A 20,249-nucleotide genomic window follows, 5' to 3' on the forward strand; every position below is an offset into this window, starting at 1 on the left:
AGAGCGAGATGCCGCTTCTTTAAGTAGGGCTGAGTCGGTCCTTGTTTATTTATTTATTTCTTTTGTCTGCTGTAAGCGTTTCGCCACACTTTCGGAGGCGGGGAGAGCGGGGACATCCTTCGTTTGAGCGGGCGGCTGTGCCACATCACTGCGTGATGGAGAGGAAGAGAGACAGGCCTTGAGAATGACATGCATATGTAGCGGCACTGTCACATTTGACACCTGCGATCGGCACACCTGTCTCGTCAACGTCTGGAGCTCCAGTGCACTGAAAAACCAGGCCAGGCTAACACTGAGGCTTAAAATAAAGCCTACATACTCAAGGTACTGCCGTTAGGTATTCACTAAACTGATTAAAATAAAATCATGGAGATTCACCAGAAAATCTTCAGTTAATGTGGCAAACTTAATGAGGAGAGACCCCTCAAACAACAATGTTGCTGTCTGGTGGAAGTCTGCTACACAGGATAAGTACTTTATGTTCAGTATTCATTTTTGACAAATCCAAACTCCCAACCCCATATCTTCAAACAAAATGCTCATGATGCAAGCCAGGCCTGTGTACAGAAATAGAGTCATACTATGGAATTAACATTCTGCTGGTGTTCAGAGTTCACTAGCATGTTATTCATTTTATTGGTAATATCATGGTATCTTTAAAGCAAATACCCCAAAATACCTACACTCTAAAAGACGTTGGGTTAGTTATTTAAAATAATTGTTCATTTAAAAATATTTGGTGCATTGTTGGGTTATTTTTAACCTTTATTGGGTTATTTATTCATAACTCCACAAGTTGGGTTAAATATTTAGTGAACTGTTGGGTTATTTTAAACCTTTATTGGGTTATGTATTCATAACTCAACCAGTTGGGTTAAATATTTGGTGCATTGTTGGGTTATTTTAAACGTTTATTGGGTTATTTAATCATAACTCAACCAGTTGGGTTAAATGTTTAGTGAATTGTTGGGTTATTTTAAATCTTTATTGGGTTATGTGTTCATAACTCAACCAGTTGGTTTAAATAATTGGTGCATTGCTGGGTTATTTTACACCTTTAATGGGTTATTTATTCATAACTCAACCAGTTAGGCTAAATATTTGGTGCATTGCTGGGTTATTTTAAACCTTTATTGGGTTATTTATTCATAACTCCACCAGTTGGGTTAAATATTTAGTGAACTGTTGGGTTATTTTAAACCTTTATTGGGTTATGTATTCATAACTCAACCAGTTGGGTTAAATATTTGGTGCATTGTTGGGTTATTTTAAATGTTTATTGGGTTATTTAATCATAACTCAACCAGTTGGGTTAAATGTTTAGTGAATTGTTGGGTTATTTTAAACCTTTATTGGGTTATGTATTCATAACTCAACCAGTTGGTTTAAATATTTGGTGCATTGTTGGGTTATTTTTAACCTTTATTGGGTTATTTATTCATAACTCAACCAGTTGGGTTAAATATTTAGTGAACTGTGGGGTTATTTTAAACCTTTATTGGGTTATGTATTCATAACTCAACCAGTTGGTTTAAATATTTGGTGCATTGCTGGGTTATTTTAAACCATTAATGGGTTAATTATTCATAACTCAACCAGTTAGGCTAAATATTTGGTGCATTGTTGGGTTATTTTTAACCTTTATTGGGTTATTTATTCATAACTCAACCAGTTGGGTTAAATATTTAGTGAACTGTTGGGTTATTTTAAACCTTTATTGGGTTATGTATTCATAACTCAACCAGTTGGGTGAAATATTTGGTGCATTGTTGGGTTATTTTAAACCTTTATTGGGTTATTTATTCATAACTCAACCAGTTGGGTTAAATATTTAGTGAACTGTTGGGTTATTTTAAACCTTTATTGGGTTATGTATTCATAACTCAACCAGTTGGTTTAAATATTTGGTGCATTGTTGGGTTATTTTAAACCTTTATTGGGTTATTTATTCATAACTCAACCAGTTAGGCTAAATATTTGGTGCTTTGTTGGGTTATTTTAAACCTTTATTGGGTTATTTATTCATAACTCAACCAGTTGGGTTAAATATTTAGTGAACTGTTGGGTTATTTTAAACCTTTATTGGGTTATGTATTCATAACTCAACCAGTTGGTTTAAATATTTGGTGCATTGTTGGGTTATTTTAAACCTTTATTGGGTTATTTATTCATAACTCAACCAGTTAGGCTAAATATTTGGTGCTTTGTTGAGTTATTTTAAACCTTTATTGGGTTATTTATTCATAACTGAACCAGTTGGGTTAAATATTTGGTGCTGTGTTGGGTTATTTTTAACCTTTATTGTGTTGTAGATTTAATAACTCTACCAGTTGGGTTAAAAATGCTGAATTTTAACAGTCAACTGATTTAACTGACACAGAACTGCTGTATTAATATGTGTAAGTAATGTTGTTTTTGCTTAATAACGTTTATTTAAGCTCTAACACAACAACAACAACAACAACAACAACAACAACAACAACAACAATAATAATAATAATAATAATAATAATTATATATATATATATAAAAATACCCCAATTATTATAGCACCTTCCTATCTATTGGTTATTTATTGGTTATTTGAACCCAATGCATTATGTTATAAAATATAATTTTGTTCAAAATTAAATAAAATTATTTTGATTAAATGTTATTTTTTTTCATTCTGGTATTACTAATGCTACTATTACTAGTACTACTATTCATTTTATAATTATAACAGTGTAAATAAATAACATGCAGTTTTTTTTAAATATTAAAAATGATTTATCTCCGCTACATTTTAAGTCCCAGACACAGCGCTTTAATATAATATAGCGTCAATTTAATATAAATCGGCCACGAAGCGCGCGTTTGTATCATCAATAATTAGGAGTGCTTGTGAAATGGATAGATAAAACACAACAAGGAGAGGTCATTTGATTAAAAAAAAAACATTATTGTGTTAAATAAATATTATAAAGCAAGAACAACATTATGCACGCATATTAATACAGCTGTACTGCGTCAGTTAAATCAGTCGACTGTAAATGTTTAACCCAACTGGAGTTATTAAATAAATAACCCAATAAAGGTTAAAAATAACTGAAAAAAAGATTTTTAACTCAGTCTTGGGTTAAATAAATAACTCTATAATATAAATAAATAAAACTTTTTTTTAGAGTAAACAGATAAAAACACTCTTTCTACCTCCGTGTTAATTTCTACAGTTTTTTTTTTTTTTGTGCGGGGGAAATGATACACACATTTGAGATATTTGGCAGTCAATCTCGCCTTTAAGACCCAGCGGAGACATCAACCCAATAGGGTATATGCCGAGCAATTGTTTCTTCCCACACTGATAAAGTTCCGGTGACAGGTTATTGCCACTTATACAGCATCTATGTTGTAATGTAATTAAAATACATTCAGTTAAACAGACTCTGGCATTCATTTAGTTGCTCAAACGTTTACTAGTACGCACCCATCAGAATCAGCAGGCTAGCGTGAAAGCGTCATTAAATAAACTGGGGTAAAATAAATGCTCATTTTATAAAGACATGGTGGGGGGGAATGTAATTTGATGCAGTGCTACTTGTACAATCTGAAACCCACTTTATATCAGATATCACTCCGCCAGTGGAGATCGCTGATTTTTTAAGAAAACAGAGCTTAAATGTGCCGATTTTGCATTGACATACACTTTGCCGGAAGCACTTAACCCAGGTTACAGGCAAATTAAAAGTCCTTTAGCATACTTCGGCATATACCCTATAATAAAAATAATAATTTATTATTATAAAGCCACTTTTTGGCATAATAACCCAACAAATAAGTTATTTTTCTAATCTATGGTCTTGGGTTACCCTTAACAACCAAATGGATTGGGTTAAAACAGGGTTTTTCAAAGACTAAGACAGTGGGCCTCCCTTTTGACACACCTTATCCACACACCTATATATATATATATATATATATATATATATATATATATATATATATATATATATATATATATATGAAGACACAGACAGATGTCAGACTGTTAACTCACTTTTATCATCATTTGCATGAAAGTGCAATTATTTACAGAGTAATAACAAGTATTTTAATATAACGTTTTTAAAACTAGGATGATGGTTCAATATGAATAGAACAGATCCAAGAACTGTTCATCCCAGTCAAAACAGTCGAAGTTTAGCGGGTCTCATGCTGTCATTAGCCAAAATATCTTGACAAATCACACATGAAGGTCGTGGTTCATCAGCTGGTCCTGTCCACGTAAATCCTAAACTCAAATACTGATCATCATATCGTCGTCTTTTGGGTTTAAGCCTTGAACTTGAAGGCTTTGAATCGGGGGGTCTCAGAAACCGATGTATTAGCAGGCATATACCAGGCTTGCCAAACAGAAGCGAATTCACAGCTATGGCCTTCTGGGTAAAAAAGGTTTTCTTATTTTTGACGTATTATTTTTTTTAGCTTTGTTTAATTAAAACGTTTAAATATAATAAAAATACATATAATAATTCAACTTAATTATATTTTTATTATATAATTTTTTTCCCGCGCCTCCCCTGACATGCTCTGGCGCCCCCCAGGGGAGGCGCGCCTCACACTTTGAAAACCCCTGGGTTAAAATAACCCAACAGCAGGTTGATGTCAAAACGACCCATCATTGGGTTACCTGTTGGGTTAATATCAACCCAACTGTTTTAAATGAGTGCACTAGGGATGTAGAAAACAAATTACTAGGATAGTCTAATGAATAGCTGCTACTGAATAGCAATAGCACTACATAAGTAGGCAAGATTAGCACTATCTATTTACAGCTCTTCATTCTAACGCCAAAATGCTCATTGTGTCAGATGTGGAAAAAAAACAGCGAGAAGCAATGCATTAGCCCAAACTCATTAGCCTACAGAGTTTGAGTACCGTGGAATTAGCGCTGCATGGCTTAAGAATTAATTTCCTTGTATAATTAGGCTACCTTAGCATATGCATATTATTTCCGCATGTCTAAACACTATTTATACCCTCACATATCTTTAAAATGCACGCGTAGAAACACTTTGATTTGAGGAAGAACTTAAAGACGCTACTTAGCTTGCTGGTAAGCTTATTGCTAACACACTAAATCATGCTAATCTGCGGTGCAGATCCTTAATTTTACTGTAATTTACTGCAGATGAGGAACCGGACATGTGGGCAACCTTGTGCCCTGCAGAGTTTAGCTTCAACCTTAATCTAACACACCCCTACTGAAAAAAACAGCTTAAACCAGCCTGGGCTGGATGGCTGGTTTTAGCTGGTCGACCAGGCTGGTTTTAGAGGGGTTTTGTCCATTTCCAGGCTGGTTTCCATCCATTTCCAGCCCGGTCTTTGCTGGTCTGGCCTAAAACCAGCTTGACCAGCCTAGCCAGACTGGGAGCCCAGCCAAAACTAGCTATGTCCAGCTTAAACCAGACTGGTCAAGCTGGTTTTAGGTGGATTTAGCTGGTCATTTTCCAGCCTGACCAGCTAAGACCAGGCTGGAAATGGCTGGAAACCAGCTTGGAAATGGCCAAAACCCCTCTAAAACCAGCCTGGTCGACCAGCTAAAACCAGCCAACCAGCCTAGGCTGGTTTAACCTGGATTTTTCAGCAGGGAACAAGCTAATCAAGGTCTTGTTAGGTATATTTGACACTTCCAGTCGGGCGAGTTGGAGCTAAACCCTACAGGGACCTACAGGCCCAAGATTGGTGACTATAGAAGAAACCAAAACAACAACAGCAACCCTAACCTCCTTAGCAGAAGCATGCGCACACACTTAATAATCCCTGCTATACGTTTACCCACAGCCTTTATGTACTCCAGACACACTATATAGGGCACGTTTGTTGTCTTTCCCCCCTAAAGGTTGATTTTGCTCCTGTAGCCAGTAAGTCCTGGAGCTCAGCTAATGAGGGTGTTATTAGTATTACCGACCTGCTCCTTTGGTGAGCACCAGCTTGGGCTTGCTGCGGGCTCCGTCTCCTTTGGTGGTGTAGGCTGCCACCGTGATGGAGTACGTGGTGTCGGGCTGCAGGCCCCCGATGACCATCTCCTGTGGTTTCATGGACATGGAGAAGGAAGTTAGCGCTGTGCTGAATTTTTTAAAGACTTCACAACATGCCATCCGCGCTGTCACTTTCCCTTTTTTGTCAGCGTCACAGCCTGCGATCTGCGTTGAAGTATATTAACTTTAGAAACGCACACACATGCACTTGCAAGCACGCATACGCACAAGCGCACGCCGTCGTCTTATTTCCCAGTGTTTTAGGTGAGAGCGAGAGAGCTTTGATCAGTGCGTGACGGAGAGAGAATTAATAGAAAATGCTCAAAGAGGAGAAAGAACCCGCAGCCCCTGCAGCTTACAGAGCACTGAGCTTCACACAAAACCTCTTCAATATTCATATTCATGCTGCTCGGGATTGAACAAATCAGCCCAAAACACACATATAAACACACACACCTGTTACCGGGCAACTTTCAGGGATGGAAAAGAGCTATGATATTGTACAGTATATTGGCTAATCATTTTTACACACGACAATCATATAAAACATGTTACATTAATAAAACAAAAGGCATAACAATTAAAAATAATTTAATCAATTACAAAATAGATATATACAGTTGAAGTCAGAATTACTAGCCCCCTGTTTATTTCCCCCCCGATTTCTGTTTAACGAAGAGAAGATTTCTTCAACACATTTCTAATCATGATAGTTTGAATAACTCATCTCTAATAGCTGATTTATTTTATCTTTGCCATGATGACAGTAAATAATATTAGTCTAGATATTCTTCAAGACACTTCTATACAGCTTAAAGGGTCACCAAAACACATGTTTTGAGCTGTTGACAGTCGTATATGTGTCCCACACTGCTAAAAACACTATTAGGACACCTATATTTCACTAAAAAGTATAAATTGGTTGTTTTTGCGTTATTTCAAGCAAATTCGTACTTCCGGTTTGAAACGAATTTTTGAAGCTGCGTCACGGTCATGACATAATAGCGTGTATTCCAGCGTGCAGACTGGACGTCTGTGCCAGAGTGAGTCTTATTACGTCTTACAGTGTGATGCATTAATGCATGAGTAAAGCTTGGTTCAAACCAATCAGCGCGCTCTATTGTGCAACTTCATTAATATTCATTACTGCCACGGTGTTTAGACGACAGAGACGCCACGTTGTGTTGGCAAAACAAGCGTGAAGTGTTGCTTTTATATTTTGCTGCAGTTAAGTTTTGTTTTCATTTTCTCTCTGTGAGAGCTCAGAGTCACGTGTGGATTAACAGTGTACGCGACGCTCGACAACAATAACTTACGTGTCTAAGGAGGATTATTGTTTACCTGAGAGCTGTTCTCATCTGCAAACGCTGAGATCCGGATTCGCTTGTAGTCTCCTCTATATAAAGACGCGACTCTAGTTGCTGGTGATTGTCCTGTCTCTACAGATTTGGTAAGTGAGCGACCAGTGCTCTTTGTTTATTCAGTTTGTTCGTATCGAACTAAGTTAACTATTGCACCGAGTGTAAACATGTTAGCACCACAACCAAACTTTAACCTCGTGTAGGGTTTTCACCGCATTTTCTGACCGGAATAACACTTTAATAATAACTTTCAGACACTACCTGCCGTGTGCATCTAAGTTTACGGGAAATGCAGAGTTTTTTTTCTCATTCGTCGTGCGGTATCAAACATTGCATGAAAAATACACGCTTTGAGCAGATCCTCGAATCAAATATCTAATTTGTCGCGAGGGACATGAATGAATTCCCTGAATGAAAGAGCCAAACTGCAGTTAAAGTCCACCATTTAATCATTTGGCAAATAATTCGACTACAGATGTCCATGTAAACACAGTCACTTTTTCCCGTGTGTGTGTGTTTTGACTCTGAAACTCGCGCGTGTCCGAATAGACACTCTCACACCATCCCACTTTAGTTCCTCTGACACTCCCCCCTAACCAGAGCTGGACACGCCCACTTTTCTGACTTTTTTCAAAGTAGAGGTGTGAAAACACCCTGCTGAAACGAGGGGGTTTCATGGCTCTTTAAAGTGACTTTTAAAGGCTTAACTAGGATAATTAGGTTAACTAGGCAGGGTAATTAGGCAAGTTATTGTATAACAGTGGTTAGTTCTGTAGACTATCGGAATAATATAGCTTAACTCGATGCCGTTCCGACGTACCGCCTGTGGTACATAGCACGTTTACGGGAAAACTTCATATATCATATATGTCATATATCGTTTGAAAGCTGCGATTCTTGTGATTAAAACGATTCCAACCATTTTAAGACACGATGAACATACAGTGGCAGACCCAATTAGTGTCTTTGTCAAAATGCCGATAATCACAGAAGCAATAACAAAACTGAAAAAAAAAAATCACATTTTATGCCTTCTGTCTGTCCACAGATCCACAACATTTCAACAAACAGGGTGTAAATACACTGCAAAGGGTCCGGCCAATCCAATTAAGTAAAATATTTAGTCCACAACCCTAGAAATTCACCGCTATCATTTCAAGCTAGTCTCCGGAGCAATCAAATCTATGTGTTCGGTAGTGTGTTGTCTTTTCAGATGTAAACAATACTACTATTTTGAAAGAAAATGGCCACTGACCTTTGCCCTTTTGATTGGCATATCAATTTACTTTGGGCATGCATTTTTTGGGCATTTAAGCAAATTTTAGAGAAACGCTAAAGGGTTCAAGGGGCTAATAATATTGATTTTAAAATGGTTTAAAAAAATTAAAAACTGCTTTCATTCTAGCCGAAATAAAACAAATCAGACTTTCTCCAGAGGAAAAAATATTATCAGACATACTGTGAAAATTCCCTTGCTCTGTTAAACATCTTTTGGGAAATATTAAAACAAGAAAAGAAAACTTAAAGGGGGGCGAATAATTCTGACTTCAGCTGTATACACACACACACCTGTTACTGTGCAACTTTTGGGGACTCAAAAGAGACTTTTTTTTTTTTAAATACCATCAAACATAAATAGATAAACAGTAGGATTGTATATTGGTTAAAAGTTTTTATACCCAACAATTGTATAAAATATGTTAATATAAGGCATGACAATAAAAAAATAAAACAACACAATAAATCATAAAATATCCATTTGATTATACACACATACACTCGCTGGCCACTTTATTAGGTGCTCGTTAGCGCAAATTTCTAATCAGCCAATCAGATGGCAGCAACTTAATGCATTCAGGCATGTAGACATGTTCAAGACGACCTGCTGCAGTTCAAATTGAGCATCAGAATGGATGAGAAAGGGGATTTAAGTGATTTTGAACGTGGCATAGTTGTTGATGCCAGACGGGCTGGTCTGAGTATTTCAGAAACTGCTGATCTACTGGGATTTTCATGCACAACCATCTCTAGGGTTTACAGAGAATGTATGGAGTCAATCTAGGGCCATATATATATTACTTGCAACATAAAAGAACGTTTTGCTATTAAAAAATAAAATTATTGGGCAAAAAAACAAAAAAAACAAAAAAAAAAAACAAAGCAAATCTAAAAAAAAAAATTAATCATGAAAATTGAGTTTTGAGAAATAAAAAGGAATTTTGCAAACAAAAAAAAAAAATATATATATGTATATTTGCTAAATATTTTTTCTAGTATTGCCTTTAGATATATTATTAGATATATATTTAAATATATTTAAAGAGCACATTTCATACACAGTGGCAATTCAAAGGGCTTTACATAAACAACAATAAAAGAGACAAGCATAAGAAAATAAAAACAAATAATAAAAACAATTAAAAACAGACAAAACAGATTAAAATGTGTTAAAACAGGTTATAAAAGAAAGAAAAAGAAAGACATAATAGTGCGATCTGTGGGACGCAGCACAGTGCTCATTCAGTAAAGGCGCAGCTAAACAGATGTGTTTTCAGTCTTGATTTGAATGCGCCTAATGTTGGAGCACATCTCATCATTTCTGGAAGCTGATTCTAGCAGCGGGGGGCGCTGTTAGTAGCTGAAAGCCGATTCACCCTGCTCTGACTGAACTCTTGGATTTTCGCATCACGGATGTGCAGCCAACAAATCTGTTGAATCCATGCCACGAAGCTTTAAGGCAGTTCTAAAGGCAAAAGGGGGTCCAACCCAACGCTGGTAAGGTGTACCTAATAAAGTGGCCGGTCAGTATATGTATATTCACACACATGCTATGCATTTTTATTTTCTTTAAAACAAGCATCAGATTTTGTAGTTAACTATGTTACATTGAAATGCACACACGATCACAGCACAAAATACACACTTTTTTTCCATGGCAGGCATGAAGAAACCCTGATGTTACATCATTTCCCCTGTGCACCATTAATATTTTTCACACACACGCACACAGTGGATGTGAGCTTGCATTTGTTGTTGTTCTCTGTGACCCAAACAGCTCATTATAAACAGCCTGAACTTCAGCACAAACATGCAGAAATGTACTGATGATTATGGCGGGTGGGCGTGATGTATGCATTAAGTGGCCATGCTGGCTTGTGCGTCTGATGGGCGGGGCCAGTGAATGCAACGGATGGGCGTGGTTGATGTATGCATCTGGTTGGCGGGATTGATTTATGCATGAGATAAATGGGTTTAATGTATGCATCAGGTGGGTGTGGTTGATTTGAGTCATGTGGGCTAGGCTGGGTATATCTAATGTATGTGTAAAATGGGCGGGGCTGATGTATGCATCAGGAAGAGGGGCTTAAGTATATGGAAAATAGGGAGGGCTGATGTACGCATCAAATGGGTGGGGCTGATGTTTGCGTCAGATGGGCGGGTTAATGAATGCACCAGGTGGTTGGGACTAATTTATGTGTAAAATGGGTGGGGCTGATGTATGCATAAGATATGCGGAGCTGATGTATGCATTAGGGGGGAAGGACTAATGCATGTGTAAAAAGGGCGGGGCTGATGTATGCATCAGGTGAATGGGGAGCTGATGTATGCACCATGTAGGTGGGACCAACACATACCTAAAATGGGTGGGGCTGATGTATGCATAAGATAGGCGGGGCTGATAGGTGATTAAGACTAATGTATGAGTAAAATGGGTGGGGCTGATGTATGCATAAGTTGGATGGGGCTGATAGGTGATTGGGACTAATGTATGTGTAAAATGGGTGGAGCTGATGTATGCATAAGATGGGTGGGGCTTATGTATGCATAAGATAGGTGGAGTTGATGTGAGAGGGACTAATGCATGTGTAAAATGGGCGGGGTTGACGTATGCATCAGGTAAATGGGGAGCTGATGTATGCACCATGTAGGTGGGACCAACTTATGTCTAAAATGGGTGGAGCTGATGTATGCATGTATGAGTAAGATGGGTGTGGCTGATGTGTACACCAGGTGGTTGGGACTAATGCATGTGTAATATGGGCGGGGCTGACCCATGCATCAAATGGGTGGGGCTAATGTATGCATAAGATAGGCGTAGCTGATGTATGTACCAGGGGTGGGACTAAAATACACGTAAAATGGGCGGGGCTGATGTATGCATAAGGTGGGTGGGAGCAATGTATGCGTTTAATTGGTGGAGCTGATGTATGCATCAAATGGGCGGAGCTGATGTATGCATCAGGTGGGAGGGATTAATGCATGCGTAAAATGGGTGGGGCTGAGTTATACATTAGTTGAATGGGGATTGATGTATGCACCAGGTGGGCGGGACCAAAGTATTCCTAAAATGGGTGGAGCTGATGTATGCATGAAATGGGTGGGGCTGATGTATGCATCATATTGATGGGGCTGATGTATGCATCAAATGGGTGGAGCTAATGTATGCATCATTTAGGTAAGGTTGATGTATGCATCAGGTGGGAGGGATTAATGCATGCGTAAAATGGGTGGGGCTGAGTTATCCATCAGTTGAATGGGGATTGATGTATGCACCAGGTGGGTGGGACCAAAGTATACCTAAATTGGGTGGAGCTGATGTATGCATCAAATGGGTGGGGCTGATGTATGCATCATATGGATAGGGCTGATGTATGCATCAAATGGGTGGAGCTAATCTATGCATCATTTAGGTGGGGTTGATGTATGCATTAGATAGGCGGAGCTGATGTATGCATCAAGTGGGAGGGACTAATTAATGCGTAAAATGGGCGGGGCTGATGTATGCATCCGTTTAATGGGGATTGATGTATGCACCTGGTGGGTGGGACCAAAGTATACCTAAATTGGGTTGAGCTGATGTATGCATCAAATGGGTAGGGCTGATGTATGCATCAAATGGGTGGAGCTAATGTATGCATCATTTGGGTGGGGCTGATGTATGTATTAGATAGGCAGAGCTGATGTATACATCAAGTGAAAGGGACTAATGTATGTGTAAAATGGGCGGGGCTGATGTATGCATAAGATGGATGGGGAGCTGATATATGCACCATGCAGGTGGGACCAAAGTACACCTAAAATGGGTGGAGCTAATGTATGCATCAGGTGGGAGGGACCAATGCATGTGTAAAATGGGTGGAGCTGATGTATGCATAAGATAGGCGGAGTGGATGTATGCATCGGGTGGGAGGGACCAATGCATGTGTAAAATGGGTGGAGCTGATGTATGCATAAGATAGGCGGAGTGGATGTATGCATCGGGTGGGAGGGACCAATGCATGTGTAAAATGGGTGGTGCTGATGAATGCGTAGGATGGGCATGGCCGATTTGTGCATCAGGTGGGCAGGGCCTATATGTGAATCAGTTGGGCGGGGTTTAAGTATATGTGTGGTGGGCAGGGCTAACGTGTGTACGTCTGGTGGGCGGGGCAGATGTAACATCACAGGTGTGGATCACATGACCTCAGCCATACTCACGTATTCAGCTGTGTCGTCCATTTCCCACTAACATCCCCCACCCGGAGGACAGACAGAGAGCAGAGGAGAAACACAGACAGACAGACAGTGGAGAGTAAGACGAGCCCAGCAAACACTCCTCTAAAGTAGGTCAGTGTGGATTAGGCCAAAAAAAGAAGAAGAAGAAAAAAAAAAGGCTGGAGATTGAAGACGAGGCAGGAAATTGAGCACCGAGCGCGATCGGAGCATGACATTCACCATTTCATTTAGTCAGAGGATGAAAAAAAAAAAGGCAGTTTCAGTTTCACAGCAGATTGATCGCAGAAATATGCTAAGAGGATATTTATACTCAAATATACATTATTTTTATTGATATTTTCACATATTAAGTAAGTTAAATTAACAAAGTCGCGATTTTTTTTGCATTAAATTAGCTAAATTTCATACAAAAATGAGTTTCATCTCATTTCATTCATTCATTCATTCATTTTATTCTTAGCTTAGTCCCTTTATTAATTTGAGGTCGCCACAGCGAAATGAACCGCCAACTTATCCAGCATATGTTTTACGCAGTGAATGCCCTTCCAGCTGCAACCCATCACTAGGAAATAATTTCATCTCATAATACTGACTTTACACAGATAATTATTCTAAAAGAAATTGTTCTATATTGAAATATCAAGTAAAACAAATAAAACAAATGTACATTTACATATTTTTAAATAACATTTAAATATGCAAATATCTCAATATTCATTTACAGTTGAAAGCAGAAGTTTACACACACTGTATAAAAAAAGACACATAACCAATAAAACAAAGTCAGAGGTTAATATGACTAAACTTTTTCTCTTTTAGGTAAGTTAGGATAATCAAATGTGTTTCTGTCATGCTTAATAGCAGAATAATGAGAGAGATTTTTTTGAGAAATTGTTATAACTTTTCTTTGAAATTGTTAAAACTTGGTTTTAGAAGTTTCTGATTGGCTGATTGACAACATTTGAGTTAACTGGAGGCACAACTGTAGAATAGTATTGAAGGAAAAGCTCAAACACACTGCTTCCTTGTGTGACAACATGGGAAAATCAACAAGCCAGAATCAACAACAAAGCCAGATTACATTTAGCTGAATTACACTGGGAAAAGGAGTAATGTTTGGAGACATGTCCTGTGGTCTGATGGAACTAAGATTGAACTGTTTGGCCAGAATGACCAGTGTTACATTTGGAGGTCAAGGGGGAAAGCTTACAAGCCTAGGAACACCATCCCAACTGTGAAGTATTGGGGGCGGCAGCATCATGTTGTGGGCTGTTTTGCTGCAGGAGGGACTGGTCCACTTCACAGCATAGATGGCATCATGAAGAAAGAACATTATGTAGAAATACTGAAGCAACATCTCAACACATCAGCCAGGAGATTACAACTTGGCCACAAATGGGTTTTCCAAACAGACCATGACCATAAGCATACTGCCAAAATAGTTCAAATGTGCTTTAAAGACAACAGAGTGAATGTTTTGCAGTGGCCATCACAAAGCCCTGATGTCAATCCTATAGAAAATTTGTGGGCAGAGTTGAAAAAGCTTGTGCAAGCAAGACAGCCAACAAATCTGACTCAGTTGCACCAATTCTGTCAGGAGGAATGGGCAAAAACTCCTTTAACCTATTGTGAGAAGCTTGTGGAAGGAGACCCAAACATTTAACCAAAGTTACACAGTTTAAAAGCAAAGCTAAAAAAAAATACCAAGGAAATGTGTGTAAACTTTTGACTGTCTAGAAATTAATAAAACATTCTCATTATTCTGGCATTTAGCAGATGTAAATCATTTAGGTAATCCTAACAGACCTAAAATATATAAATATATATATATATATATGTATGAAAAATGGTTGTGTTCTTTTTTTAGAGTGTATGTAAACTTCTGGTTTCAACTGTTAAATGTTCTTTATACCTACATTTTTATGAATCAAATGACAAAATGGCATATTTTAATATTTACTATTAATGACTTAATAAACTATAAACGACTTGATAAAAGTCTCTTAAGATCATGCTACGAGTATATTTTCACAAAAGCCATTTCAGGTAAAGAGAAACAAACGAATATAAGCTTTTATTTTCAGGTCAAACACAAAATATCCTGTCATGTCCCCGATATCACTATAAAATCAACTGACGACTGTAAGCCACTCGTTCATAAACAGAAGCGGCGCTAACTCAAACGCTTCAGTCACGGTTTGTTCAAAGCTGTAATATTCGCGGCTGTGAGGAGAATACGGCATCCGAGATTTCACTGCTGTTTTCGTGACAGAAGCTTGTATTATAATTCGAGGTTTCAGCCGGAGGCATTGGCTCACTTTTTATTCTCTCTTCTTTTCTTTCTTTGCAGTTTGTGTTTTTAAATTAAGCCTGAATTGTGACCGCAGCGCTCAAGTGCCTTTTTTTGTGCAGCTCTCGGGCACTCAATACGGCAGACATAATCAGCTTTTGTTGACTTTATCTATGACACTACAGCCTTAGAGGTTAAACTTATTAGAGGTTTGACTAAACCGTGCAATTCTAATGGCTGATAAGATGTTTTGGACTGCTTGTGGAAAGCTTTCTAGAGGCTAGAAAAGAACTTCACAGATTAAACGATTTATAAAAGGATTTTCACGCATTTTAGGGCCACTTTTGCTCTAACGGAAGTCTGAAAATATTGGACGACTAGTAAACCAATCGAATATGCACTCAATAGGGTATATGCACAGCTTGTGTTTTTCAGCCATTAATAAACTTCCGGTGTAAGGTTTATGTAGCTATTTTCAATTTCATAAGGTTCCTTTTACACCTTTGATGCTGTAATATAATTAAAATACAATTAGTTAAATAGATTTAAGCATTCTTATAGTTGTTCAAGCATAAAACAAGCAGGCTAGCACAGAAACTCCATTGAAAAAAACGGGGTAATATAAATTTCGATATTTAAAGATGTGGAATAAAAAAAATGCAATTTAATGCAGTGCTTCTTGTCTACTTTGCTACCTGCTTAACATCAATCAGGAAGTGAAAATCACTGATTAAAAAAAAAAATAAGATCCTAAACGTGGCAATTTTTAATGGCGCAACAGTTAATGCACCATTGATAAAGAAAGTGGTTTCAGGGATGGAGCAAGACAAATATGAATCCAAACATACCTGTGCATCAGCTAGCATGACGTCCTTGATGAGCGGGAGGCCACGGGATTCACCGTTCTCCACTCGGACGTAGTGCACTTGGTACCCCCGGATCTGCCCGTGCTGTTTTCCTGGCAGTAAGGAGCGCCACATCACCTTGATGGCAGTGGAGTTGAGCACTTCGACCTCCACGCGGCGCGGCGGGGCCCCGGGGACTGCAGAGACCAAACATTGCTCAACATCAGACACAGGGTTGATCATATGCATTACTTTTTACCATCTTCAGAGGCCAGTTCGATAAACATTTCAACCCAGAGAAGACTCTGAAAGTCTTGAATTTGAAGGGAGCACATTTTTCTTTCAATCTACCAATTTGTACAAAGGTAGTATTAACGATTCCTGAGATTTTTCCATTTTAACATTCAATACTGGTGGCCGAGTTCTTCAAATGCACTACTTTTTACTAACTTCAGAAGCCAGTTTGATAAATATTTCAACCCAGAGAAGATTCTAAACCACTTGAATAAAAAGTAAGCATGTTTTCCTCTAATATATCAATTTGTAGGAAACAAGCAATAACGGTTCCTGAGATTTTTACAATTTTAAATAAAATACTGGTGGCAGAGTTAATCATACTCACTAATTTTTACCAACTTAAGAAGCCAGTTTGATAAAAATTTCAACTCAGAGAAGACTCTGAAGCCCTTAAATTTAAAGGAAGCACATTTTTCTGCCAATCTACCAATTTGTACAAAGCTAGTACAAACAATTCCTGAGATTTTTAAATTTTCACATACACTGGTGGCCGAGTTCATCATATGCGCTGCTTTTTACCAACTTCAGAAGCCAGTTTGATAAATATTTTAAGCCAGGGAATATTCTGAACCACTTGAATTTGAAGGTAGCTTATTTTTCTACTAATTTACTAATTTGTAGACAACTAGCAATAACGGTTCTTGAGATTTTGACATTTTTAAATATAATAATGGTGGCCGAGTTCATCATTTCCACTATTTTTTTTACCATATTCAGAAGACAGTTCGATAAATATTTCAACTCAGAGAAGACTCTAAAACACTTGAATTTGAAGGAAGCACATTTTTCTTCCAATCTACCAATTTGTACAAAGGTAGTAATAATGATTACTGAACATTTTACATTTTTATGTACAATACTGGTGGCCGAGTTCATCATATTTACTACTTTTTACCAAATTCAGAAGCCAGTTTGATAAATATTTCAACTCAAAGAAGATTCTGAAACACTTGAATTTGAAGGAAGCACATTTTTCTTCCAATCTACCAATTTTTAGAAAGCTAGTAATAATAATTCTTAAGATTTTTTCATTTTTACGTACAATACTGGTGGTCGAGTTCATCATATACACTACTTTAAACTTAATTCAAAAGCCAGTTTGATAAATATTTCAACCCAGAGAAGATTCTGAACCACTTGAATATGAAGGAAGTGTGTTTTTCTTCTGATATACCAATTTGTACACAGCAAGTAAAAACAATTGCTGAGATTTTTTACATACAATACTGGTGGCAGAGTTAATCATATGCTAATTTACCAAGTTAAGAAGCCAGTTCCATAAACATTTTAACTCAGAAAAGACTTTGAAATTCTTGAATTTAAAGGAAGCACATTATTCTTCCAATCTACCAATTTGTACAAAGCTGGCAATAACGATTCTTGAGAATTCTACATACAACACTGGTGGCCGAGTTTATCATGTGCACTAATATATACTAATTTAAGAAGCCAGTTCGATAAACATTTGAAGACTCTGAAACCCTTGAATTTAAAGGGAAGCACATTATTCTTCCATTCTACCAATTTATAGAAAGCTACTAAAAAACAATTCTTCTTTTTAAATTTTTACATACAATACTGGCCGAGTTCATCATATCCACTACTTTTTACTAATATCAGAAGCCAGTTTGATAAACATTTCAAATCAGAGAAGACTGAAACCCTTGACTTTAAAGGAAGCATGTTATTCGTCCAATCTACCAATTTGTAGAAAGATAGCAATAATGGTTCCTGAGATTCCCTTTTTTAAAAAACGGTATCAGTGGCCGAAATCCCCAATAGCTATGTTTCTATCAATAAATGTCAATTGGACTCATGTGCAAAACTGAAATATCGCATAAAATATTTCCATCCGATGAGTCAAAGAGAAAAAATAATCGTCACTTCCCAATAAACTGGCACCAAATATAAACAAGTATTTTTTGTGTATGTGTGTGTGTGTGTGTGTGTGTGTGTGTGGTAGGAAAAGCCACTCTGGGCCAGATTTTCTTATATAATAAATGAGTTGTGCCTCAGAAGACAAAAAGTAATGAATGTGCTTTTGAAGGCGTGGGACACTCTCAAGACAGTTCTGGAGGTAATAATGATAATAGAATAATAATAATAAAACTGAACCACTGTGATCACAGACTTTGGCTGAGGCATTTTAGAATGCATAACATTTAAACACAATATGATGCTTGCGATCTGCTAAGCTAGCAATAATATTTGTGAATATTTATTTTTACATACAGTATGTTGGTCTTTATCTGTGCAAAGGTCATCGATACCGATGTTACGGTGTTGTTGCACATAGTTTTTCAATTGACTATGAGCTACTTTGTTTTAAAGTAAGCATGTTTTCCACCAATCTACCAATTTGTAAAAGGCTAGCAATAACAGATCCTGGGATTTTTTAACATGCGGTAGTGTTTTTGGTTTGTGCAAAACCAATTTCGTGGCAGCGTGTTGCTATATGATACTTCGGTAGCCTCGTTTTTCTCCATATCAGTAAGTGTAGTTTGAATTATAGCGGTAGTGATGATTGCTTACATCATGTTAGGGACATTAAAAAGCCAATTAAAATTATGCTTTGATTACAACTCGACTTGAGTAGACATTTTTGCGTTATTTAAACTAATATTTTTGCCTTATGAGTCTCTTTGGTTTGAAGGGAACCATTTACAAAGCTGGACCCTAAGATTTCACCCCCTAAAAAATTTGAATGCAAGGCTCTTCTCTCTTCAAGAGTGCAGTTTTAAGTTCATGCAACAGCACACATATTCAATTATGTCTGATTCAGACTGATTAGCCAAACTCTAATGGCACAATGCACCTACCCTAATGGAGCACCTCAAGACGGTACAATAGACCCAGCTCAAAAATGTCTGAAAAGAAACTAAGCCCTAGCGCCTCGGCTAGTATGTACATTCAATTATGTGAAACCAGGTTACTGATTAAGCGCCCATCTTCTGGGACATTTAATCAAATGTAATATCACACCCCCATATAGCCGAGCGACCATTTCATCCCCTTCCATTTCACTATCATTCTTATCCGAGATCAATTCTCCGTCTGCAGACCTGCGAGCTAATGAAAATCCTTTTATACGAGGCCTTGATGTTTAATACCTCCGGTCGTTCGGCAGTGCTGTAAGGAGGAGACCGATTTCCTGGACGGTCAATAAAAGGCACCATAAGGGGATGTACTGTACTGTGTATCGGGGCCCGACTCTTCCTTATGAGACGGTTTTAATGCTACAAGTCTCAGAGGATGTGACTGGCGTAATGCTCGGATAACTTCATGTGGGTTGGTGGAATGAGATTTCCCATCGGAGGTCTTGGGAAAACGTTCCCTCCCTCTGACCGGCCGGCCTACAGCGGTTGACCAGCCTGTCAAAACCATCCATCGCCGGATGGCCCCCAGCGCCAGCGGAAGGCTGTGCTCCGTATTGATTACTAGCTTGTATCCTGAACCAGTGCTGTCAGTCTCGGAGAAAGACTGCTGTCACCGGAGGGGGACCGTCAGACAACATTTCTTACTCTGGCTGGATTTATCTCAGTGCTCATAAGCTGTCCGGGCGCTTTACAAAGAGGTGAAAATGATGCCAAGTCAATGTTTCCTCCATCATGTAATGCTAGTCAATAGATCTGCCCCCCCAAAAAGGGAGCTGTCTGCAGTGACGTACAATCAACATTTCTCCTGGCTTGTCCGCTGTATTGGATTTATTTACTTGCTAAGCTTAGACAGTGACCTTTGAAGGCTCTAGAAAAATGATAAGCCCTGCCTTTTCGTTCGAAGAGTCAATTGGCTTTATTCTGGAATCAGGGATTCGTATCTATAACATCAGAATATAGTGTTATTATGTGGTCTGTAGAGGAAGCATTAGGACAGGGGTGCTCAATCCTGTTCCTGGAGGTCTACCTTCCTGTACAGTTTAGCTCAGGGATAGGCAAACTCG

The 20,249-nt window shown here is 38.1% G+C and overlaps 1 protein-coding gene across 50 annotated transcripts in view; it reads right to left on the reverse strand.

Annotated features, from left to right (window-relative positions):
* ptprsa (protein tyrosine phosphatase receptor type Sa) overlaps positions 1-20,249 on the reverse strand; it is a 387,632-nt gene that overhangs the window by 61,838 nt on the left and 305,545 nt on the right. For 21 of the 50 annotated variants that reach the window (XM_073936982.1, XM_073937002.1, XM_073937000.1 and 18 more), the window contains 3 exons: positions 16,016-16,209; positions 12,860-12,886; positions 5,951-6,068 (listed from right to left, as the gene is read on the reverse strand). The exons of 8 other annotated variants lie outside the window; for them this stretch is intronic. In XM_073936982.1, coding sequence (XP_073793083.1) covers positions 5,951-6,068; positions 12,860-12,886; positions 16,016-16,209 — 339 coding nt within the window. The remainder of the gene's footprint in view (positions 1-5,950; positions 6,069-12,859; positions 12,887-16,015; positions 16,210-20,249) is intronic. 21 more of the 50 variants (XM_073937010.1, XM_073937007.1, XM_073936997.1 and 18 more) reach the window with 1 other exon arrangement.

This window comes from Danio rerio, chromosome 22 (assembly GCF_049306965.1).
Source record: "Danio rerio strain Tuebingen ecotype United States chromosome 22, GRCz12tu, whole genome shotgun sequence".
Lineage (NCBI taxonomy): Eukaryota > Metazoa > Chordata > Actinopteri > Cypriniformes > Danionidae > Danio > Danio rerio.